Source organism: Pomacea canaliculata, linkage group LG6, assembly GCF_003073045.1.
Source record: "Pomacea canaliculata isolate SZHN2017 linkage group LG6, ASM307304v1, whole genome shotgun sequence".
NCBI lineage: Eukaryota > Metazoa > Mollusca > Gastropoda > Architaenioglossa > Ampullariidae > Pomacea > Pomacea canaliculata.
The window spans coordinates 14240582-14266222 of NC_037595.1; the positions used below are offsets into that span (position 1 = coordinate 14240582).

The following is a 25641-nucleotide window of genomic DNA, read 5'->3' on the forward strand; positions in this document are numbered from 1 at the left end:
AATTCAGCCTCTGTTGATTGATCATCTGCCTGCAGATCAGATTGGTAGACAAGTCTTACCAAACCTTTTTTAAAATTATGAATGGAGGATACTTATCCTTGTTCAGGATGTAGACACACACTTCATATTTACTCAGCAAGTTACTTGAGTCTTTGAAGTCTAAATAGAAAAAGCAGGTGAGATTATCGTACAAGCCCTTTGAAATTCCTGTTTAAGAAGCAGCTTCTCCATCACAGTTGATACCTAGGGAAGGGAAGTCATTTTTAACAATTGAAACCAGAAAGGTAAAGATAAATTGTCTACCTTAAATTAAGGAATGCAGGAATCTGTTTTGTGCAGACATGCACAGTAAAATCAACTTGCAATATTTATTGATTGCATGTGCAGGATTTGCAACCACAAATAAAGGGATTAAATCAAAATTGTGAGGCCTAACAGAAACAGTAGGACAGCTATTTTTGATGTGCTTATGTTCACAGCCTCTTATACCTTGGAAGGAGGTCTTTGCCAACAATGATGCATAGAGCCTGCTGAAAAGTTATGTACTACTATGACCACTTCAAACATAAGTAAAAAACGTTTTAATCATACAATAAGTCAAACAGTTAAGCATTTAGTTTTTTGTGGTCCTTTTCATAAAAAGGACAGTTGCCAGTGTTAATGCCATTCTGTGTAATTAAATGGGCATTGTGTGAATGTATGTGTGTGCTCTCATTACAAGTTGATTATGTGTAGATTATTTTTCTTCTCCATGTGTAGTCGAGTGGTGGGGTTTATGGAGTGGCGACAACAACCGTCCAGCACTCAAATAAAAGCAGGAACCGTCAGCATAGACATCATCACCATCATCATGAACAGAAATGAAGCACACAGTGTGGCAAGCCCTCAGGTTTTCTTTTTTTGCTCCTACACTCTTTACCTGTCTGATCTAGACCGGCTTTAATGGAGCTTCTGCCAGCCTCCTACTGTTTTAACTCTCCTTGGCTCATCAAGATAAAATACACTTTTCAGGTCTAGTGCCAACACTTCCATTCTGTAATTGTAAAGTACCAGACCTCAGCTGAAGTTTGGAAGAAGCTTGAAAAGATTTCTTCAATTTCTTCAAGAGATTGATTCCAGAACTTAGCAGTGCTGCCAACTTTGGCTGTTGAAGACATGAGGACATTTGGTTCAGACACTTTTTCCATATGTTTAGTTATAGCCATTTGATTGACAGAGGGAAAATAATTCCATTTATACCTTTAATTTGGTGTTTTGATTGAATGTTGCTAGCTTTGATGATAAATCATGTTACTGAAATAAGAGGTGCTTCTTCAAGGTTTAACAGGTATTTAAAATTTATAATAGATATACACATAATAATTGATGCATCTTTATTTTATGAACATTAGCATTGCCTTTTGGAAAGAGTACTAGGAAGTGGTCAGAAGATTTGCCAACATCCTGAATGAGTGCTCCATCCACAGTATACATGACTTGATGCATTCTGGCACTTCACCAAGATCTAATGCCCTCCATAAGCATGCCATCCACAACCTACACAAAATGATGCATTCTAGCACTTCACCATTATGTAACAGCCTCAATAGGAAATGTCACCAAAATCTAACAGTCTCAATGTACATCCACTACGGACATGAGCTGATACATTCTGCATTTCACCAAAGATTTACTCATTGTCACCCCAGGATGTTCAGTGTCCATTTCTTATCAGAAATTTCCCAGAAAAATTAAGCTAGTCACAGTGCACTTTCAGCTGTTGCTGCCATGCTAGGGCCATTTGTATGACTAGAATGTTTGAGTATGCAGTCAGGGTGGTGCAAGAACAACAAAACCACTGAATAGTATTCCTTTTTACATGGGATAGAAACAACCTCTTCCAACAATCATAACCAAAATCTTTACCACAGAATCAGTAATCATCTCAAATTACACACACAGAAACTATAAATTCACTGCAGATTTTGAATAAAGCTATGCTTCTTTTACTTCAAAGTCATGTTCTTTCAAAATATATTACAAACAACAAAACCTAAGCAATCAGTGACTTCCTGTGGTTTGTCTAACAGGGAATGAAACTGATAAAATATTGTTCTTGTACTACTTTTGACATTGAAATTTTTGCGAAACATATAAGGAGTTTTACAAATTCGTATGGCGCTAAAAATTATGGACCTCACACAAGCTACAAAGTCTACCTTGAAAATTGTCCACAGTATGAGTGTTCACTAAAGTTCATGTTTTCACAATTTATCAAATGACCAAATCACAAAGCGTATACTATTAGCCTATGAACATAAAAGATGCTTAACATTCGAAGAACAGATACTTTGCCCAAAATTTACTATTTGAACATGTTAAAAGGTATGTGATCTGGCCATTATGTGGAAGGAGGGCAAGATACAACACAGCTTCTTTAGCTTGTTCATTTGCTTGCTGTTATGGATGATTTCTTTTTTTAATAGGGGCTTGTTACTAAAATTAGATAGGTAACAGTGAAAAGTGTATTCACCAAAACAATAAGAAGTGTCAGTCTCTCACAAAGTACCAGTGTTGATCTCTTACAGCCTCTTTCACTCGTTCTCACACACACACACACAGAGCCAACACTAAACAAATCACAACCTCTATGAAAATCTATGTACAGATACAACATCTACATATTCTGAAAATCACAACCTATGTCCAGGTCAGTGGTCACATTTAACCATCTCGTTGCACTGAATACCACAAGCTCAGGGTTAATGCATCTTATGTAGGTGTGCTCGGTATGTCAGTCTTGCAGGATGTGTGCCAGGTATGTCAGTCTTGCATAATGTGTCAAGTGTGTCAGTCTCATGTGATGTGTGTCAAATGGGTCTTGCATGGTGTAATGTGGTAGTGGCTTTAGCAGGATCATAAAGAAGTCTTGTTATTCATCTGAAATGTTGGGTGGGACGATGTCTTCTATGCCAGATGTAATCTGTGTCAGTGTGTCATGTAATCTATCAGGTACACCAAAGATAGCTACAAACATTACTTCCACCTGCATGTGAATTAAATTTTATCATCAGTCCTCTAAAAAAGGAATTATGGGCACTGCAGCAGTGAAAAGAGTTCACCAAGTAACAAATCAGTCATTGGGATGTAGAAACTTGTCTAACATGTTTCTTTCTGTGGAGATGGTTGGAACTGACTTTCTGTGCCTGCCATAAAGGCAAAGTAAAAACAATTTAAAATATTCACTTAATATTTTCAGCATATGTTAGACGATGGCTGAGACTGATATTATTACATGAGAAGAAACTGAGGTAAACTTGTTGTATAATTCAAAAATATTTCTTTCAGCCTCATATCTGTAACATTCACACCATAACACTACAGTCCATTTATGAGGTCATGAAATGCTCTGGTCATGCAACAACTGAGAACAGTCCTATTATTGTTGGGCTGTGAACAAGTGGAAAAATCAGAGATTGTACATCTTGCACAAGGAAGAAATATTAAAGAGTGCCACATACTTCAGTTTAGTATTTTATGAAAAACATCTAAAATTTAAGCTTGGGATAGGCAAAGGCAGTTTGTCTGTTAACAGATACGTGCATGTGTATGACTAGATGGTACCAAAAACTTTCTGCCACATACACAGCTTCACTTTTTCTTTTTGAAGTCTCAGCTCTTTCAGACAATAAATTCTAGCAAGTTTCAAAAGGTACTGGCTTCTCACAAAACATGGGTACAGAAAATACAGGTTGGCTAGCCTCTTAATTTGTTGCCAGAGTGTATGGCACTGTCATTTAGTACTGTCATATCTACAGGTTTCAAGACACTGCCAGCATTGTTCTCTTGTCTATTCTAGTCTGGGAACGGTGACTGTGTATCTCTCTACACAGAATAAAGCTATTACTGTGGGATATTGTGGAAACAACAGTCTAGTCAGCAGTGAACACCACACCGAGCTCTTCCACATTTGATGTGCTGGTGCCCTGAGTTCAAAAAATTGCACAGAAGTAAAAAGAAACTTGTCTGGTTTCTGGTCAAGTTTTGCAAATACTTTAACAGCCTGCTAACAATGTAGACGAACTCCAGTCACAAAAATGTAAGTCAAATGCTGAGAGTACTACTAAGTAAACAGCAAACATTGATGAAAAAGTCATTCACTCCTTCAGTATTCATGTCTGAAGCCTTTCCAAAGACATCCTTAGAGCTCCTATCTAGCCGGACAGTTTGCCAAAAGCCAGCAGCCCCCTTTGCACTTTTGCTGATTGGTTGTGCTATTCTACTGTACACTGTTACAGGCTGCATGCAATATGAAGCTCTCTGGAAGTTTGCAGTTCACCATATACTCCTCTGAGGTATAAGGTAGTAGTGACTCGCAAAGATCACACTATAAATGTTTGACTTCAATAGAAGAAATTGCGCCTCTGAATTCTTTCACAGATTATGCTAATAGCCACACAGATGCATGTTCTGCATCTTAACAGGATCTATGTCCATGGCAGATGCAAGATTTTTCATGAAGTATTGGTTCACTTCATTCATTGTGTCCGGCCAGCAGCAACGCAGACACGAACAGTTGCAATGGGGCCAAGGGCAGCGATCCAGCAAGTGCTTCTTACACCTGGATCCTCTCTCTGCTTCTCGTCGGCTTCTATCAGTATCTGATGAATGTCCTGTCGAAGGTAATATTAAAAAGGTCAAAGTTGAAGATTTTATCCCCTACCCTGAAGTATAGTAAACCTTTTCACAACTTCCCATAAAAGTAAAGGTTTTTCTTCTACATTATTTGCTTTTGGAGAAAGAATAACAAGAAAATAACCATATATTTGCTTGCAAAAAGCAACATTAAATATTGAAAATCTAATTATTAAAGGCACTAATTTTTCACTAAACAACAGATTACAGACCTATACATTCATGACATGATAAATTCCCTGAGCTATTGAAAAAATTGAAAAATCCTAAAGTGGAGGATCTGTTCATTTTTAATACTTAGTATTTTTGTTTCTTCAAAATACTAGTATTGTTAGTAGTACTAAGGCAGAGATGTATAAAGTCTGTAGGAAAATCTGCGCACGTGTTTTTCTCCCCTAAACCTAAGCATCTGGCTGCCTTGCCATGATATAGCCTTAGTTGCTGTCTCGGTGTAAAACACCAATCGTTCCCCCCTCAAAACCTAAAAAGTGATTTTAAAAAATCCAACCATCCGACATGTTATAACACACCTTGGTTTTTGTTTCTTCTCCAGTTCTTTCTATTCATCTTCTTTCTGTTTTTCTTTTTCCCTTTCTTTTTGGACTCCCCTGCAGGTGGTGAATCTGCCAGTGGTGTATCATTACGAGATGTCCCACTTGTTTGTAACCTAAGTAAATGAAAAGAGACATTTGCATGTATTACATATTTCTGTATTCCTCTATTTGCTTAAAGTCAAACCTATCAAAATGCAACACTTGTGTTCAAATTTGTTGAAATCCTTCAAAATAAAAAGACAAAAAAAATACTGTACTAGGAGAACAAACATATGCTTCAAAAGCCATAAGACACTTTTTATATATCTGAGTGATATTTTCCATCAGGTGTCACAGTAAATTATAAGCAAACATGGATACATGGTGTTAGTTTTCTGCCAGTTTAAACACATAGACTAATCTGCTTACTTTATGCAAAAATGTTACAATATCTATGAGCAAATCTGACCACCACAAAAGCTTCATAAATTTTTTTTTTAGTTAATTTACCTATTATTTTGCACACCAGCAATGTTGGCATGTTGGCAGTTGGAAAATGTGAAGGCACCATTTTCTTCCCAGCAGTAAATGGACTGGGATAGGGTCACTCCATCGATAGACAGCTTGTGCCACTTACTGTTTTACAAGAAAATACACATTTTTCTAAAACAACTTCCATTTTCTTTATTTTTTTAACACGAAGTTTTATTAGTCGGATACTCAAAGATAACTGAAAGGTAGAGTTGTATGTGTGTATGAAAATGGCATGACTTCATAAGAACTACCACTTGAAAAACACAAATGTGTAGAAAAATACTGTATATCTTCATATTTGTACCTGTTTAACAGGACATCGTGGGATATGCAGGCAGGTGCAAACACAGCACTGAAAAGAAAAAAATGACAATGCAAATCTAATGACCAAACCTTTTAGAAGGAATGGCAAAGATCATGTTTCTTCGATTAATCTTGAAGGTTGTTTCATAATAAATTTTATCATTATGTAAGCAATAAGATGAGAAAAAGCAAGAACAGATATGACTGCTTCCAGAGATATCTAATTTGAGCTTCAAGACCAATGTGAAAATAGAATAGAAAGTTTGTACATATTATTGTGTAATATTTGTTGATTAAATAATAAAGAAACAGATATACATCCTTAAATTGACCAGTCTTCTCCAAGAAGAAGCAGCCCTTGTGTGCTGACAGCTACACACCAAGATCCTACAGTTCACATCATAAACAACTACATGAATTAAAAATAAAATTATCTAGAAGTTACTTTTCGGCATATGAGAAAAAAAAATCACCTAGCATTTTCAAGTGTGGCCTTGACTTCTTCCCCCAACTTCAGGAGATACTGCCATTTCGCGTTGAAGTCTCCTCCATTATTCTCATCTAAAATGTTGTCCACTTTAATCTGAGCAGCATCATAAAGATTCTGTATGATGTACACAGGAGCTGAAAGAGTTGAATAAGCTGCATTACCTTAAAATAAATGTTTGCTAATTATTCTGTATATGATACACATTCAACCAAATCCCTATGTTGCCAAATACTCATTGCAAAATAAAACTATTTTGCTTGTACACCTCAAAATGCTTCTTATACTTTAAAAAAAAAACTTCAAAAAAACTATCTAAACTGGTTGTAACATCAGTAACTTACTCTTTAACATATGATAGAATCTATGTCCAAAGTAGCAGCGCCATATTTCTGTCGGGTACTTGGCTTGGCAATCTTTCGGTAGACGTGGCTCCCACATTCTAAACATAATAACAGATTGATATAAGTGACTATAAGATATATTTATCTACCACTAATACAAACATTATAGAAGGACAGAAAAAGATGTACCCCTCTCTTCAAGGGATGCTCAAAAGTCAAAGATCCAATCTCTAGCTGTCTCCACACTCATCCTAAAAATCAAAGGTCAAAGGTCTTACCTCTAGCTGTCATTTCACAAACCCAAAAAATCATCATTGAAAAAACTGCAATTTTGGTAACTGAAAATCTGTTGGGTTTGTTTTTTTTAAAACACATGACTATATATAGTTTTATAGTCGGGGGTCTAAATACTCAAGTTTAATACAAGTCATAACAAAATCTAAGGTTTTGATATATGATCTCAACATTATATTTTAATCAAATGCCATATTTCTCATAACTGTGAGAACAATCAATCTTATTACAGTGACTGTTTTGATCTAATACAGAGGATTTTCAATGTAAGTCAGTTTTACTTTACTCACTTGATACCTCGCTGAATGCTGACGAGGGCAGGACAGCTGTGGGCACTAAGACAAACGTGGCCTTGAGCTGGGTCTTTGTCTAAAAACCACCCAGCATCTACTAGACCTCGTACCTCCACCTGCGGGGCTCGACTTCGCACAATCTCTGCTATGTGGTCTATGTTGACAAGGACACCAGTTCCACCAGCACTATTGAAATCAATGGTTTTCAAAGAAAAATAAATACAGTTTATACATGGTAAAATACCTGTACTGTTAACCTTTGTGGCCAGAATAGAATATAAGCTATGGTTGGAAAACAATCTGAGTATGCAGAATCACCTTTCCCTACTCCTCTTAAAAATTATGCAGTGTGTGTGTCTGTGTGTGAGATTAGTTTGTGCATATATGTGTGTGTGTGCGCACACGTGCGCACATGTGCAAGTATGTTTTCTTTACCTGCTTCCAGCCACAAGCAGCTTCCTGGCTTTGCGAAGTCCCTTCTTCATTAGTTTCTGAATCACCTCCTCAATAATCAGGACCCCATAAAAGCAAACTCCTCACCTGGTATTAAGAACAAGATCTGCTATCTTTAATGTGTCAAATCAAATCACAAATGGCAGATCACTATACATGATGGTAATGGTGCAACATACCATTCATATTGAAGCCATCATGTCTGCTACATAGTTTAGTTTAGTCCTTGCTACTCCTTTAGAAGCATGGGGCAGCAACACCACCTCTCCATGGACCTGGTTTTGGGCAGCCCCCCTCAGTTAGGCCCATGTGCCTCACTCTCTACTGTTCTTTTCCAAGTCTGCTTTGGCCTCAAAACTCTCATCTTTCACAGAGGGTTCCAGTCACGTTTGCTATTTGTCTCTATAATCTAACAAAACGTTCAGAAGAAATGGTGTTGCTTCCCCTTGCTTTAACTTGTGTATGTCAATCTTATCAGAAATGTGCACAAGATTGCAGGCATATTTAAATGCATTTTTCTTCAATATTCTTGCAGTATCATAAATTATTTTGTCTTCATCTCTTTTGTTACGGTTATGGTACCAAGATGAAGAGAGTGCTACAAGAGAGGAAAAAAAGTATGAATGGGAAAAACAACATATAATGGTTTGGGGCATCATACCTTTTGTTCGATTCTTTGTTCCACTCCAGGAATCACTTGAACAGTAAGGAATTAACCTGCAATGGATTCAGCCTTTCAAAATGATATTTTATGAAAACCTTGGTTTTGTCCTACTTCTATGCTGGTTGAACAATTCACCTAAGCTCAAATCTCAAATTTACTAAGGTTAGACTGGAAAAGTTTTGCCAATCCAAACTAAATGATAATAGTGTAATTTGAGAAGCACACTTACACCATATTTGAATGAAAGTAATGTGGATTCTCCTGTGGATCCCAAGAAAGAATTCCTGTACCTGAAACATCCACCAGCAGCTGAATTTGAAAGTTTGGCTACAGCTGTAATTTTGCACTGCTTAACAGCCTGTGATTCAAAACCAAACAGTTTGGTGCATCAAGCTAGTCAATTAATACTAATAAATAAATAATTTTATCTTGCTAGGTTGATACACATTTATGCTAAACTGTGATTTATCCCACACCATTTGCCTCAATACAATGATTTCTATGAGAAATCCACCGAATGTTGAAGGAGAGGGGTGTGGGGGATTGGTGTAAACGGATGCCACATGCAAAGAAAGAACAGCATGTCTGAGACAGAGCTGAACCAGGACAGTCAACCCTCACTGTACTGATGACAGGTGATAACCGTTGCGCCACTGGACCGCCTTAAGGAGGAGTGTAAGTGGGTGAAGATAACCTATCATCTATTGACACTATCTTTATATGCAGGCAAAGTGGTCAAGTATGTACAGATGCTGAGAGTAATTCATAGACAAAGGCAATGGGATACATGGAAATTGTACCAGCCATATTGCAATGAGGTTAGTGATGATGATAAAGATTGATGATGATAGTCATATTTGAGGTAAGTGGAAGCAGCTGACTCAGAGAAAAGTGCAGAAAAGTTACAGTTTGAGAACTTATTCATCAGTACCTTTTCTGTGGCGGGGCCACTTGAGAGAGCTCATATAGTCGGGCATCATAAGTCGGCGCTCTATGCAGCTGGCTCTGTCAAAGCAAAACCAGCCTCCTACCAACAGAAAACAATTAAAATGAACGTGACTTCTTTGCTACCTGTGCTTTTCATACAAATATCTTCAAGAATACACTTGCAACTGTAGTTTGTGACTAACAACAATATCGACAGAGGTCTTTCTCCTACCAAGCCCCATCAACTTGTAAAGAATTACCTGTCAGCCTTTGTCACTCCAAGGACGTGTATGGGTTATTAGTTTGTGGTCACTCTGACCCTCTTACCACATTAAGTCTAAGCTTAAGACACTGTTTTCAGAATGACGACTTCCCTGTGACCCTGTCCTGACCCTGAATGTGCATAACGTGTGTCTGTATTTACTTTGTTTATGAGTGAATGTTGTAAAGTGAGTGTGTCTGTTATATGTGAATATGGGTGCATGGTTGTTGTTGATTTAATGAATATGATTTATGTAAAGCCCTCTGAGCAAATCTTTGGAAAGGCACTATATAAATCCTCATCATTATTATTTAAGCTGGGTTTTCTTCTGCCTTGATGACATAAGTACACTCTTCTGATAAAACTGAAACAGTTTGTTTCTAGACGAAAAAATTGGTTGCTCTTTATTAACTGATCTAGTGGCTAGCCGACAAAAACAGAACACTCTGGGTTTACAATGAGGCGTGAAAGTTTTTCATCTCTGCCGCTTTAGCAGCCCCTTCGACTCCCTGCACCCACCCTCAGGACCTCCCCTAGCCGCCGTCCAGTCTAGTTTTTTTCCCCGCCCTCTTGAAAGCAGCCGACCCATCTTGTTCCAATTGGTCGATGCCAATTACAGACTCACACCGGATGTCAGAAGTCAGCCACCCTGTTTTTCATCTCTCCTCGTGGCGCAGATTAGATTCAACATCAGTCTTCTGATCCTTTCAGACCATCAGTTTAACATACCGACTACTGTTCTACACCTAGCCTTGCCTTCCTCCAGGCTTTGCGATACCGACAAATCCAATTAGCAACCTGATTCAGACATCAAAGGCGCTTCAGAACTTCTGTTTTCTACCAACCCTTACCGCCACTGGCTGCTTTTGTGTCGAGACCAACACCTTCTAAGCACCAGGCCCCGCCATTGTGCATTCTGCCGGCGCACGGCAATGGAAGCAAGTCGTCAGGTCCTATTCGGACTTCAACAACACTTCCGCTCGGTGAGTGTAGAGGAGCATGAACTGGGAGTGCTTGCCAATCACCATGTGTGTGGTCGTCCTCATTAGCGTGTTTCCCAAAGGACAATCTTCACTACTACTGCAGCATGTGATGTAACCGGGGTATCATGTCTACAGTCGATGGCGCTAAGAGTGATTAAAAGCCCTCGACTAGGATCAAGAGTCTGGCGGTGCAAACCAGGCTTCATTTCAAATTAGATATGGCACTGATTACAGTCTGCTCACAACAATCAGTAATAATTCACTCTGCTTTTTGATCATCCGTTCCACAACATCCTCTTGCGTGTGTACTCCAGTATCTGCCCCTGTCAATCTACTGTGTCGCTTAGGTCCCTTGCAAGCTCTTTGAGGCGCCGCCACTCCACGGAGATGATCAAAGAGACACAGGGAGATCACCGCACTGCAGTTTCACCTGCCAGCCACCGGCATCGTTTGAACTGCTATCAGGTGCGCTGGACGAGTGCGCGTCCTTTGTAAGGGTCAGTTTAAGGGGGTTACAATAACGAGCAGGGGATGGAGGGCATGCTTGGTGTGTCTTTCTCCACCCTTTCGAGTGGTGAGAAAGGTAAGTTCTAATAACCGTTCATCGACAGGGTTCAAGACGGTATAGACTCTGCAATCCTTCACCCTAAAGACTGACATATGTTTCTTAACGCAACACAAGATGTCTGGGGTGCACACAAGGGGGTGGAAGTACAGCGGGAAGCGTCTGTTGGAGGCGGGGATGCAATAATTGTTCTGTTGGCAAAAGGAAAAAAGCAGCTTAGTAGGGGGTTGGTCCTTTACCTTTGATCGTGACTAGCGATTTCCTTTGCAACTTATTCAGCCCCATATTCCAATTTTTGGACACTCCTAATCTCCACCCTTTTAAATTTCATTTTTATTGGTGTTTGGTGGGAGAGGGGAAGAAACGAAGCTTATGCCAACTTGGAAATGTCTAAGCAGTTTCTCTTGATTTTACAGACAACTGGAAATATTTTCATCCTCTGTACACAGGATGGGTCTTTTGTGGCCGTGCTGAGTGCTGTATTCAATCTCCGACCGCCCCCGGGGCAAGCGCCATCAGCAGACGTTTGCACTGGCGGTTCACAAGGTTCTCTGGGTGTACAACAGGGCCTCGCAATGTCCAAGTACTCACCTTCCAGGAAGACAATCCACTTGGAGCTCCCGCGCGATTTGCGTATGTAGTACCTGCACACACACACCGACAAGCAGTTAGACCTTCACTTGAATTCAGCCAGTGAAATTAATTGCATGCACGTTCATACACGCACGCGCACGCAATGAACGGCACGGAGGCTGAGCAGGACAACGACCTCCTTGCCCACAACGGTCGCGCACTAGTCATCTGTTCCCGCATTGACGGAAGCGGTAAAGATCAAAGTGGCGGTATCCAATCAAAGGGTTCAGGCGTGACACGGGGAAGGTACGAGTAGCCTTACTACTACTGTAGTAAGTCATGTCATGTATCATGACTAGCAAGGGGACCATGGTGAATACTTCTAGTATTAAGGGGTCGTAGAGTACACTAGTGCAACTATAAGCTGACCTGGAGACCAATCGCTGCACACTTCAATGCGCGTGCGTGTGCGTCCAAAGATAAGTGAAGCCGAATTTATTATAATGCGACGTAGTACAGGTGTGAAATAATCTAATCAAACGTTAAGTTTATGAAACTGATGACGCCATTTTCAAAAGACAGATGGTGGAAGTCCTGTATCTCCGTTTACTTGTAGTGGCTTCGTCCTCCTCCCTCTTCCTTCTCAATATCACTCTTCTCAAAAATGTGCGCATTGTAAGATCAGACGAAGTAAATGTTTTACTGTTCAGAAGATATATAATGTATTTCATTCTTTTTTCCCAAAAGATTGCTGAGAGGGCGACACTACACATGACTACCTTATTCTCATCCACACGTGCAGAGTGTGAGAAGAATGGAGAGAAGAAAAAAAAAAAAAAAACCCAGGCAATAAACATGTCAGAAATCTAACAGTTTTTTAGTTTTCAAAAAAGCAAACGCCCACGTCACGGCTAAAAGGGAAAAGCAATTTAAAGTGATTTATTCCCCTTCTTTGCCTCGACGGACAAGCAAGACTCCGGTTAAGCAACACGCGTCTGGTAAGGTCGAGAGCGAGGGAGGGGGAGGGGGAGGGGTGAGTGAGGAGGAGAAGTATGACCGCACGTGCATAGGTATGGCCTCACAGGTAAAAGTCTGGCACGGTTTGGTTTTGTCTGCAGACTTCTCTGTTTGAAGTCAATCTCCAAAGGCTCTTTCGGTATTTGCATCCCGCTCAAGGGTTTGCTCCCCTGTAAAAGTTGCTTTTGATGCCGTGTCGCTGCCAGGGGAGGCGACTCAGAGAGGCGGCGCGCGCCTATTTTTCCCCCGCCGGTTGGAGTCAGGCTCGTGGAAAGATCGCCTTTGAAGAAATCATTACCGACGGGGAGTTGGACTTTTTCGACGCATCATCTCCATTTCATTTCGGGTCTTTGAGACAGCGCGCCAGCTCCAGCGCCTGCCGAAGCAATCACTGAATGAGCGTCAGCAAGGGTGCGCGTGCATCGTCGTCATCGTCTGACGTGCACCACGCTCACTACAATGGCATGACGTCATAGCTAGAAACTACAATGGCATGACGTCATAGTTAGAAGCCGACGATATCTTCAGTCGTTGGTGCTTACGCTTGTGTCGTCAATAAAGGACAGGGAGAAACAAGAGAGAGAGAAAAAAAACTCGTCGATGAGAAGCCATAACTAAGTAAGAGCAAGTACTGTGAATTTAAAATTTATTTAACACGTGTTTTCGTGGCAGACGAAAGAAAAGGTTTTTTAAAAAATCGCTGAACATCATTATTCCACAGTCTTGTCAGTTGTGGGGACTTGAAAGCCTTTTTAGAAAACCTGTCAGTGACGTGGTTTTGACCCCGTGACACCGTCCATCTTTGTTCTCAGAACGTTGACGTGGGAAGTTACATAGCAAACACGGCCAACGTACCCTCCCCTGTTCAAGTTACCCAGAATCTCTGAAGACTTTTTTTTTTATCAACGTCTTGGAGCTGGGTGTGGTCAGAGGCAGGACTGCACGACGTCACAAGATGCTCGTTGGTGGGCTTAGCTAGCTCAGCGACTAGTACTCGTGATGTGACGTCAGATCCGCTTCTTCCTCCCTCTGTCCTTCCCCCGTACTCCGCATCCCCTCCTCCCCACCATCCTGTGCCTCACCTTCCCCTACCCCAGCACCTCCCACTCTAAACACTCACCGAGACGCCCAGCGAAGTCGGGAGAAAAAAAAAAACTTCTCCCCGGAAATCGATTACGGATTTGTCTTTACCTTTGAAGTGAGGAGGTTAAAAACATTTTTACACCTTTCGTGCCGACTGTTTTCTTTTATCCACACTTTCGTCGATCATGGCTGGTGTACCTTGAAGTGTGAGGTCTTCAGACAGGGCGCAGGCTTGTTACCCACTGACGCCGGCGCACTTTTTAACCAACACTTGAGCGCAGACGAAGCTATGGGTGGCGTGAAAATGACGCACCCTGTCTACCCCTGTAGACGAGCCAGCACTGTTTCTCTACCGTTAGACATTCCAGTAGACAGAGAAGTTTACACTGGGCACTGAGCACCACCAACCTGCAGAGCGTATGTCACGTGCACGTTTGTTATGGCATCAAACACGCGCTGTGCTCGTCACGTTAGGACCGTTAACTACAGGTAACAAAGTTTGGCAGAAAGACCAGGGACATCAAAACTCTGCGTCACAGTCTCTGAACAGCGAGGACAACTTCATAGGAGAGACTCAGGAAGACAATGCACATTGCAAAGTCGATGCAACCTGCGAGTTGTTATCGATGCGCCATCCACAAGTCGATGAGAATGAATAAATATTACTGATGCTAACAGTTATAGGATGTCTAGACCTCTCCTTGATCTTTTCACAAATACTCGAGTGTTTGCTGTCGTATCACTTGCCCAGTAACCCAACCCTAGATGATGATGCGATCTTCTCAATGTTCATCAACCGCGATAGAACGTTACAACTGCTGTGATCCCGTTGCACCCAACAACCCACTACAACCTGAATGCCTGACTCTCCTTTGACCCCGTGACCTCAACCAGACAGGCAGGACTTGCAGTGGTCACGGCGTCCTCTCGACAGATAAATGAGCGAGGGGGCTCTAGTTCCTTCTGTACTTCAGCATTCTTATGGCGACACCTGAGGACTGTCAACATGGCGAATGTGGTCATCATACCGATATTAAGGCTGACGGTAAAGATAAGTCGACACTTTTTGAAAACTTCGTTGGATATTATTAACGTGCATTTTGTATGTATACATAATAAAGCCGCGCCTCAATCAGTGATTTGGCTAATTGTAGCCCAGCTTATATATACATACAAACTTGAAGTATACGCTCGCAAAGAGATGTGAAAGTGTGAAGTTATGGCAGAGAGGTCAGTCAGCCTGTTTGACAACTTGTCCCCTGCTTCTGTGTGTGTGCTTGTGTCGGTTGGAGGGAGAAATTTTCACACGAGGACATCTCATCTTGACGTGAGACTCTCAAGCCTCCCCCAGCTTGCCGGCTACATCAAAGGGCCTTACTCCTTTCAAGATGAACAATCTTTATCCATCACACAGCGATCTTGCCGTTCATCTCACCTTGTACATTGATTGACATGTCGAGCTCTCTGCCCCGCCCACTGTCCCTAGCGCGATGGGTGCTTCAACACTCTAGGCGTGAAGTCCAGGTCACCCCGAGAAGTAGTCCATTTAATTAATTCTAGAAAGTCGGCTCATAACGAATGAAAGTCTGTATTACCCGACACAAGCTGGTTCGCATTCATCAGTCGGGTAATCATCGCACACAGCATCAACCACGACCACGGGTGACCAGTAGATGATGACGTCGCCGCCAACAGTGAACAATGATCGCAGAAAGACTACATCAGCAACACCAACACACCACTTCTCAGACACTCACCCGGCGCTGCTGCCGTCGTTGCAGGTGATGCTGGGATGCCGCAGTCGCTTACGTCGCATCAGCGCCATGTCCGTCTCGCCGCAGGCGCGGGTCGGGGAGGTCATCTCCTGCAGCAGCACTTGCGCTTTGCTGTCCATCCGACCCAGTCTCTGCGTGCCAAGCGTGACGTCACTGGCGTCACCCCGTCCCCGCTGTGCCGTCGACGGCCTGGGCGTCAGAATGCAAAGCGTCAGCATGTACATCACGCGTAGCACGTGCAGCGCTCGTTTGACGCCATGGTGCTGATGCTGATACTTGCTGTCCATGCTGCTGCTGCAACCGAATAAAAGGAAGAACAGCGTGATGTAACTATGTGATTTATACCGTGTTAAAGCACGGTTTGAGGAAAAGCGAACCCATGATCTTCCCCTTCTGTCGCCCTTAACCTTTCCTGCTGCCGGGTGCTGGAGTTTTCGGGATTCGAGTGACCTTCTGGTCTAAAGTGGAAGGTACTACCCGACTACGCCGCCACCCCCTCGCCAGTTTTACGCCGACAACCACCCGTGTGCATGGTCACAGGTCTTGTGCAGTTATACCTACCCAAGTTCCAGACTCGTTTGGGCTATGAGACTCCCAATACACAACATTCTTCTCAAGAGTTTTCCACACGAAAAATAAATGTCATGTAAGATGGATGTTGCCCGTCTTTACACTCTTACCTGTTGCTGACCTGCTGACATGTTGAACTATACTCAGCAAATATCAACTATGAATAAAATAATGTTTTACTGAGTAACGTCGTTTGATATCACGCTTCTGTTCACTACAAATACTATCGTCTGGTTTCTCATCAAAGGAATAAACTTTTGTTGCAGAAACAGCGCAAACACGTGTTCACGGACAGACAGGCAGAGAGAAAGAGATGGGGTACAATGGCGTGAGGACAGAGAAACAGACGAACAGTCACACACACACACCCCAACCCCACCCACCCTTGTGTACTCACTCAAGCGTGCATATATATATACACCCCTCTCCCACACACACCACGTGACAGCCCATAAGCCTCACATGACGACTTTCTCGCAATGATCGTTACAAAATGTTCCGAGACCTGTCGGTGGGCGGCCCAGTGGCGGAAAGCTCAGGATTAGGAGATGTGGAGGCGGCCCTTATTCTCGAACGGGGGGAGCTAGTATTCCCGGTTAACAAGCGTGATATGGCGAGTAGATAAGATGGCAGCACTTCACAGGGCCGCCCGACCACCGTCACGGGACCTGGCAAAGATAACGATATCCTGGTCGTCATCCAAACCCCAACGGAGCTTCCCAGGTGTGGAGGACAGGCTTCACACAAACACCGGCTTTAAGTCTTACACCTGACCCTGCAATTACGTCTACTCCTCCCCCAGTCCTAATCTTAGCAACAAGCGGCGACACGAGGAGACGAACCTGGCATCGGGGGCGCCCCGCGACCTGCGCCTCCACAATGGCGCCAATGATTGTGAACGGTAAAAACCACGTTTGCTATCAACATTTCACAAATAGTGTACATAGCTGAGAGAATGGATTAAGACCGCTAGCGGCGTTTATGAAAAATATAGCTTTAATTTTCAACTGATGATCAAGTCAAAATGACAGAAAAATTTACATTAGTCTTACTCTCACCTGTCTCTCTCTCTCACGTCCCAATAAACTATCGGCTCATTCCGCGAGATAATACCAGGACCCACAGGTGAACAGACTACTGTCCATTCGCTCTGTTCAAAGTCATGTTTTGCATGTTACGTCATAATGTCTTTCATTCCTGATGTTCAGCTGCTGCCCATCGGCACCGAACAACCAAGATATAAATGATGTACCAAAACGTCCGATTTCTCTTGTACACGGGCTCGTCTCCATTATCTCCCTCTCGCAGGACTCTAATAACATCCTAACACAAAAGGAAAGCCAGCGTACAAGATGTGGAAACTAAAAAGAAATTCCAAAGAGTGATATAAACCGCAATGAAATATGTACATCACCGAGAAAGATACCGTTGTTCTCTTCCTTTAAAAGCAGTCATCGCAGAATGTATAATGAGGTAAGTTGACATAATGGAATCAGAATAATATACACTGATATAAAGATCAAACAATTATGGGGGAACACTGTGCGATCAATTACATTGTGTTGTTACATAAAGACTAAAAACTGACGTCGCTCTCCGATCCCAACAACGCCTTTGATGGTTGCACTTACTTGAAACGCTTGTCTGAATGTGAACGGCGAAAGGTAAAACTTTGGAAGTGAGTGCTTCGTATTGTCGGAGAGGGCAGCCAAAACTGTCTTTTGAAGTTCTCCCTATGTAGACAGCACGAGAGCGGGAGATCAAAAGCTCGGGCAACTCTCGATGAGGGGCCGACGTCAGGGAACAGGCGCTAGGATTCTGATGGGAGTGGGGGCAGTCGGGATGTAGGCTAAGAGAGAAGGTGGTGGGATGGCAGGAGGTGGTTTGGAAAAAAGCTTAATACCCTCATCTTAAAACTACCCATGTCGCGTGCTCTCGCTTCTCTGAATTTGCGCTCAAAACTTGCCAAGCCCTTTCAAAAACTTTGGATCGTGATCAAAGCGGCCTGGCCAGCATCGCAGTCGCAGGTAGCACTTCTTGTGTCGCCACCGTGAAGAAGTGGGAGAAAGATTTGTTAAAAGAAAAAAAACCCCAGAAACAGTCGGAAAGAAAGAGGAAAAATAATAAAGTAACGGTTAGAAGGAAACAAGGATGGGGGATTGAAGTCAGCCGTAAGACACAAGAGAATAAAATCCCGTCATTGCACCATGACGTGGTCGGACTGCCTTATGAGGAGTGTCGATGGTTTATGACGAATGAAGTCATCGGCATCCATTTCTTCCAACACCCTAAAGATTTAAAAATAAAACTCTTTCGAAAACATTCCTGTCTCCCTATCCTGTACAAAGCTCCCACAGAAACGAAAATACAGTGCCAGAGAGAATATGGACTGAAAGGATTGTAACAAACTACAGCGAGAGAGAGAATACTGGAATAAGTCGGAGGACTGTGAGGAAATACAGTGAGGGAGGGAACGTTAGACTGAGAGATAAGGAAGATACAGCTTCTTCTGTCTCACAACCTGCTGAGGTCAGAGGCAATATTCATCGTTGAAAAGTCGTCGTCGTAACACTTTTATTTCCAGCTTTAAAATGAAAGGGACTGGAATTGTCATCTAGTGGATATACCATACTTACTACTCCATATAAGATATCTAATAAATTCGCCATCTTAAGCATCCCGACACATCAAACTAGCAGTAACAGTCTTAAAATAACACGCGACTAAAGTTCTGAAACTTCTTCAGGCATAGGCAATGTTAACACTAGAAATAATTTTCTACATGCCTTTGTGGCCGCCATGCACCTCCCAGCAAATGCCACTTTGGAGAACTTTGTCAACTGCATCCGGCTAAACTGAATTTTAACAGTTTTATTTTATCAAATTAAATATAAGAGAGTAGAACACACAATCGGAACGTGGCCATCTCACATCTTGCCGCACAACTGTTTACCTACTTCAAGTCAACACTGAAATCTGTAAATAAACGGACAGCACACAGACCGTGTTTGTCAGCGCAATGCCAGTGTCGGTGTCATGTCACACACTGCTGACCTTACTTTCGCTTGCTGTCACTAGTCAGTGCCTGCAGCTTCCTGTAGACTTGAGTCGCCTGCTGCATGTCCTCAACATAGTCTGACGTCATTCACAGACAATGACGCTCGCAGGCTGACGTCAATGTCTAGCACTGCGTCATTCTATCTTCTAGAATTGACGTCAGCCTGTGAGCGTCATTCTCTGTGAATGACGTCAGACTATGTTGAGGATATGGAGCTGGCGACTGTCCTAGCCTCTGGCTTCCAGACAAGCGAGGGCTGAACATCTCCCTCCTTCAGGTGGGCTCGGTATAGTTTGCTCGCTTGTCACCGCTTCTGAGAGGCCCTGGGTTCAAACCTCGTCTCGGGGCACTGCTAGGTCTGGCTATCGACGGCTTTCTCCGGACTCTTTTCTCTTCATAGCGCGAAATCGCCGTTAGATGGAAGTACTTTCCAGCAAAACAAACAATCATCGACTCCTCTGTTATAGTAAAGTCCTGGGTTACCATCACCGTCTCCTCCATCTTTTCTTACTCTGTATTCAAGGTTTGATCGATGTTAGAAGACAGTTGATGCAACCCCTTCCCACTCCAAAAAAAAAAAAAAAAACGAACACACAAAAAAATAAACAATATTATGTGACAGGTGACTTCAACCTTGGCTAAAATGCTTATATACAGATGCTGGTCTACAAAGATGTCAGTTTGACATCACACACGCTTCCTCCATGTCAATGTGTTTACGCAGTCCTTGCTTTTCTTCCCCTTTTTGCTAAATGTCCCCTTTAGTTACAAATACCTACACAGGTGTCGTCTAGCCAAGTGTGCCTACCCAGATGGCTTTGGTTAAATGTATCCGTCCCAGACATCCCCGGTGTTTCCTCGGCCAAAGCTCGGCAACCTACAGAACTCGGCGCCTGTTAGCGATCGTCGCCTCAAAGCCCGCAAGAAGAGGGCTGAGAGGTTCACGATGTAAAAGCCGACGACCACGTCGTGAGACAAACAGATTTGGTGGGCAGAACAAAACAGGCAACATTTCGCCCCGCTGCCAGGCGACTCCCTTCTGTCATTTTCGCCGGCTCCTGGCGGCGCCTTTGAAGCTGGCTAATTGGCTGGGGTCCGGTTGCACGTGCACGATGGCCTATCCGGAGGAAGCCGCCTTCCTTTGTCGCCAGGTCTGTGAACCGAAGCAATCAGCCACCAGGTGCTGGGAGGGGGTTTGTCGCCTTAGAGGGGGATGTGGTAAAGAGAGACAGGCCTCGGAGCTGGGGTCCCCAACATATAATAGTCTCAGTTTCAAAAGATTTATGAAAAAACGGCCGAGTGGCTGCTGGTGAGCCACAGTGCGGCCCTAAACGCTTACCGTCGCCCAGGTACAGCCTGACCCCTGAAAACAACAGGTGAAACTACGCCTTCGATTCCATTTTTCATGCTCCCTCCGTGCCCTCAGCCACTGCAAACGCACACATGACGATGGGAAATATTTCAGTGAGGATGCTTGTATGGTCGGACACACAATCAAGTCTTCTTTGGTGTTGATTAGGTTTAGCTGATTAGGAGCGTGAGGATTGTCATCATCGCACGTGGAATAGTCTAAAACAGGTTTTAACCACACACACACCGCTTTATTTATAAGACTAGCGACTTATACCATAATTACCTATTCCTATTTACACTTCAGCTGCAGAAAAAGTCGTTTCTTTGTCCTGTGAATGCAGTCGTGAGGTGGCGAGCTTTGCGACTCTGCACACCAGCTGTTGTGTGTGCTCTGATGTCCGTCGTGCGACTCTCAGGACTGGGTGGTCTGGATAACGAGCACCCGGCGACCGCTTCAAAGACCTCGCACTCACCCGATGCCGTTGACTGGCTCTGAAACACCCGAGAACAAGCAGGACCCCGCCAGAAAACTGAAACAACTTTGCACCGCTCCGATATCTTACAAAGCAGCACTGCATCAAAGTTGTCCCTCCTTTGGTCCTTCCCCTCGCACGCTTGCCCAGGACAAAGGTAAGAGGGATTTACCACCTACACGCCCTCAAAGCCATAATTAATAAGTACTTGAAAGCTGAATGTAAGAGAAAGCGGACTGCCATCAAAGGAATGCACTCTCTTTTTTCCTCTCCCGAGTCGCTGTTGGTGGTGTTGGTGGTGGTGCGTCGCACGCACAGTGCCGCACAGCGCCGCGAGACGCGGGATGCTGCCATCCTCGCTGTACTCCGCAGCATGTGACAGTGGCTAACACAAACAGATGCTGCAAGAAACCACAAGAAGAAAACAATTTCTGAAGTACAATTCCGCACGAGCTCAGTGTGGTTTGCTGACAGAACTAACCGTCTAACCCACAACGACGCTTGAGACTATTCGAGAGGTCTGTCGTAACTCGGGTGGCTTGTCTCCCGTCTCCTCTGACTCCATCAACCACTAAACACTGTCATCATTATCTATCAAGCACTGTGTAGATGTTGTTTCATTATTAGCAAATCCTTTTACAACTGTACATTATCTAGCAAGCGAGAACTGTACCATTGTTCTTCATTAGCTACCGAACACTCTACAACTGTTCACTTTATTAGTCACCTTAGTTTTCTGTGTCCAGCACAGAGATCACATCTACAAACGACAAAATCAAGACACGATATAACGTTTTCTACCGGTCAAAAACAAAACGTTCACAGAAAATGTTTTCTACAAAGCAGACTCGGCTACAAGTCTTGATGCTCTCTCATGAACATGGAATAGAAAGTTTGCACTTTATTATCTTCTTCACCAATAATCAAAACTTGGAACTTCAATCTGAATTCAGAAATTTGTTTTCTACAGACAAAGCTATGGCGACGGATAAAACATAAAAAGGCCGTTGGGGATGTGGAGCAAAAGTCGAGAATACAAGGTAGGAGGGGACAGAACGAGCTGCCTCCCTTTCTCGCTCGACTGAGAAGCTGCAGCACGGCGCACAAGATGATTTCGAGAGGAAGGATGGTGCTCTACACCTGTGGACGACGTGCTGGCCGTCCGACGTTTCTCTACGTCGTCTGTGCATCAGGGCCCCAGTGACGCAAGCGTGCAGGTGGGAGAGGGGGTAGACTGGCCAGGTGACGAGGAGGTGAGTTGGCGCCGTACTGACCTCTTACAGAACAGGCATGGTGGCTCCACCGCATACCTGCAATGTCTGCGGCGTCCTGTGTCTCATGAACGGGAGATCAAACACGGCGGGACACGGGCTTGCGGCTCAGATCACAGCCGGGCGGTCGTGTGGCGAGGGCCCCAAACCAGTCGACGTCAACGTCAAGTGGTGCGCCGCCTGACAGGACGGCGACCACAGCTGGCCGCCGCCACACCACCACCACCACCACCACCGCCACTCGCCACCACTGGCCGCTAACCGACATGCAGCACGACTTTCGCATCGGAAAATCAAGAATGCGCCGGAGCTAGTCCGGTGACCGACCACACGTCACAATCACTCACGCACTTTCCGTCACCAACGTTCCTCTGTCCATCATACTTTGCAGTCCAGTCTTGACTCCCTCCCTGCGTGTGCGTGTGGACAAAGTTATATTTACAATACAAACCAGTAAAATCGTTAATTGTTCGTCTCCTCCCGACAGTACCCTCAGTTGAACCCGCCCCTCAGAGAATGTCCCCAGCATCGCGCTCTCGTCTGTACCCACCCGTTTGTTTGTGACTGTCCGAGTGGTTGACAGTGTTTGCGACGAAGTGAAACAGAAAATGATTTCCAGCCCCGCACATACACTAGCACTGATCTTAGAATACATCCCAAGGCATCATGACAGAAAACACAACAAACATCAGAACTCTTTCTTTTTATATTTATGCAGAACCACCCTGGTTGCTTGACTCGAAAAAGTGTCCAGACGGCCAGAAAGCCTGCCAGCTCCTTGTCGTCTCAGTCCATGCTGGCAAGGTTCGAGCCTGTAGTCGGCCACAAGCCTGACTTCTTTCACTATTTCATTTTTATTACTTAGTATGTCACTTACGAACGCACCAATAAGAACTAATACTACACAGCATTGAGTGTACAACAGTGTTTGTAATGGCTGCACGTGATCTGCTCCGGCTCAGGTGAGAATTGCACTCAGGTAACCGTGGGAGACAGGTGTGGGTGGAGACACGCACCATCTCATCAGGCACGTGCAGGAGGTGACGTCACGTTTTTCTGAACTCGTCCATGGTTTCACTCTCTCCTCCTGCTACCTGAGCGGAAGCCCACAGCCGACTTCTATACAACTGCGGTCTCCGAGCCGGAAGCGTGCACAATAGGTTCGATACCCGTCTTGACCCACCTGACCCCAGCTGTTGAATGGGTATATTATCCCCGCCTTTCCCATCGTTGGGGGTGGAAAAAAAGGTAGGAAGAGAACGGAAATAAAAACATGCAGACCACAGAAAATGCTGTCTCGAATACATTAGTCTCCAGTGATGGGAAGGTAACGGTCTACTTACACCTGACCTGAGTGGGTGGATATAGGTGCGTATGTTCGCACTCAAGCGTGCACGTGTGGTGTGGGAATGTGTAGCGTGGGGATAAGCCAGAGTCTCGGAGGAGTTACGACTCTTGCTTCAAATTGTTGTCGAGTGTTATTAAGCCTCCCACGCCCACTATCGTGACTGTGTAGGTGATATTCAAATCATTCGACAATCCGACCGTCCACGTCATCACACGATTTTCCTTTTATCCCACTCTTTCCAGTTCAACCTTCTCTGCCGCTCCTCTTGCCCCCCACTCACCCAACCGCACAGTTCATCTTTTGCAAAAAGGAGGATAGACGCAACATGGTGCAGTCTGCTGACACCGGCGTAAAATTCAAACTCCTCGTGAGTGTTGTGAGCGCACGCGCAAGCAAGCTCGTGCCAAGGTTTCCATCTTTCTGACAGCTTTTCATGTAGTAACGGTTTCATTAATTCAGCCCCACTGATTGGGTTCAAAGGCTGAAACAAGGGGAAGGAAGTAGGAAGCGAGCCCCTTGACGACTGAAGCAAACTGACAGCATGTCAGCAGACGACGTGGATGTCAGCGGGTCATTAAACAAATGGTTTGGCTGGAAAAACTGACAGAAGGTTTACGGCGCTGCAACCACCGTGATCAGAGGGAGAGAGAGAGAGAAAAAAAAAAAAGAAGAAAAAAAAAACACTCGGGGAAGTCTCGCGCCAAAACGTGTCTTCAGCGTTAGCCGCGCCGATACTACGTCAGAAAACTGGGGTCAGGTTTTTAAGTGCAGGCAGCGGTCCCCCTGCTCCCCCATCCCCTACTCGCCTCCCTCCCTGTACTCTCCGCTCTTGAAGACCCGCCTCGGGTTCTTTTGATTCTTACCTGCCTAACGCGTCTTCAATCTTATCCTTGCCGTTAGCTTGTTTACTTCCGCGCGCACCGGTGGATCTGGGTTCAACGGTTCGATGTTGGGATCACGTGTGTCGCGACCTCGCCGCTGCTGCTGCTGCAGGTTGTGAGAGCTTCACGACGCAGAGCCGGTCAAGCAGGCTCCCCCCTCAAACCTCCCCACTAACTCCGAGGACTTCCCTCCTTCCTCCTCCTCCCTTCCTCCCCCAACACGCGCAGGATAGGTTGGTGCTGTGATGTCCACTCTAAAGAAACCGCCAGACAGCAGTCAACAGTCTGCGAACTTGTGGTCGTCAACAAACAGGTTTGGTGATTGGAGGCGGCGGCCTTTCAAAAGAAAAAAATAATTCTAGCTAGAAGTGATAAACACTTCGATCATCAAATAAACACTGTAAACGCTTCCGCTGTGAAAGTTGACACAAAATGTCACAACTCACAACAGGTGCCAACACACGACTCCTCAAGAAACGATTAACGAGAAAGTCAATCAAACCATGCATGAACAGTTTCACGTGACATCACATCAACTCTGACCTTCCCTATCGCGAGCGGCGACCTCGCGGATGCTGACACTGCGGCGATGGCTGACCATTACACTGTGGCCCAGACTAACCTATTGTTTGCTATCCATACTTACCCCAAACTCTCATATTTTGTCTCACTTCCCCTCATCTTCACCGATGAGCACACACAGTCTCCCTTTAGCTTTGCTGTATTTAAATTCCACAGTCTAATTAGTGCAGATATATATATATCCAGAGAAAGTACTTCTACTCTACTTGATCCACAATAAATCCCTCGGAACGACTTTGCCGATAACTTTTTCAGTCTTTTAAACAAACTGACAAGGCGTTGATATGTTGCCCTATCACTAAGACACACGGCAACTCATCTTTTGATGTATAAACTATAAA

At 44.0% G+C, this 25641-nt stretch overlaps 1 protein-coding gene across 1 annotated transcript; it reads right to left on the bottom strand.

The window, feature by feature from the left end:
• Positions 1-1960: 1960 nt before the first annotated feature.
• Positions 1961-19472, bottom strand: LOC112567017 (palmitoleoyl-protein carboxylesterase notum1a-like). The gene is given in 15 exon segments (XM_025243451.1): positions 1961-4652; positions 5205-5341; positions 5718-5843; positions 6046-6093; positions 6518-6668; positions 6876-6973; positions 7460-7648; positions 7898-7974; positions 7977-8002; positions 8577-8632; positions 8809-8869; positions 9511-9606; positions 11908-11960; positions 15747-16061; positions 19394-19472. Coding segments are annotated over 15 exon segments (1722 nt in total). The 5' UTR covers positions 19456-19472; the 3' UTR covers positions 1961-4425.
• Positions 19473-25641: the final 6169 nt, after the last annotated feature.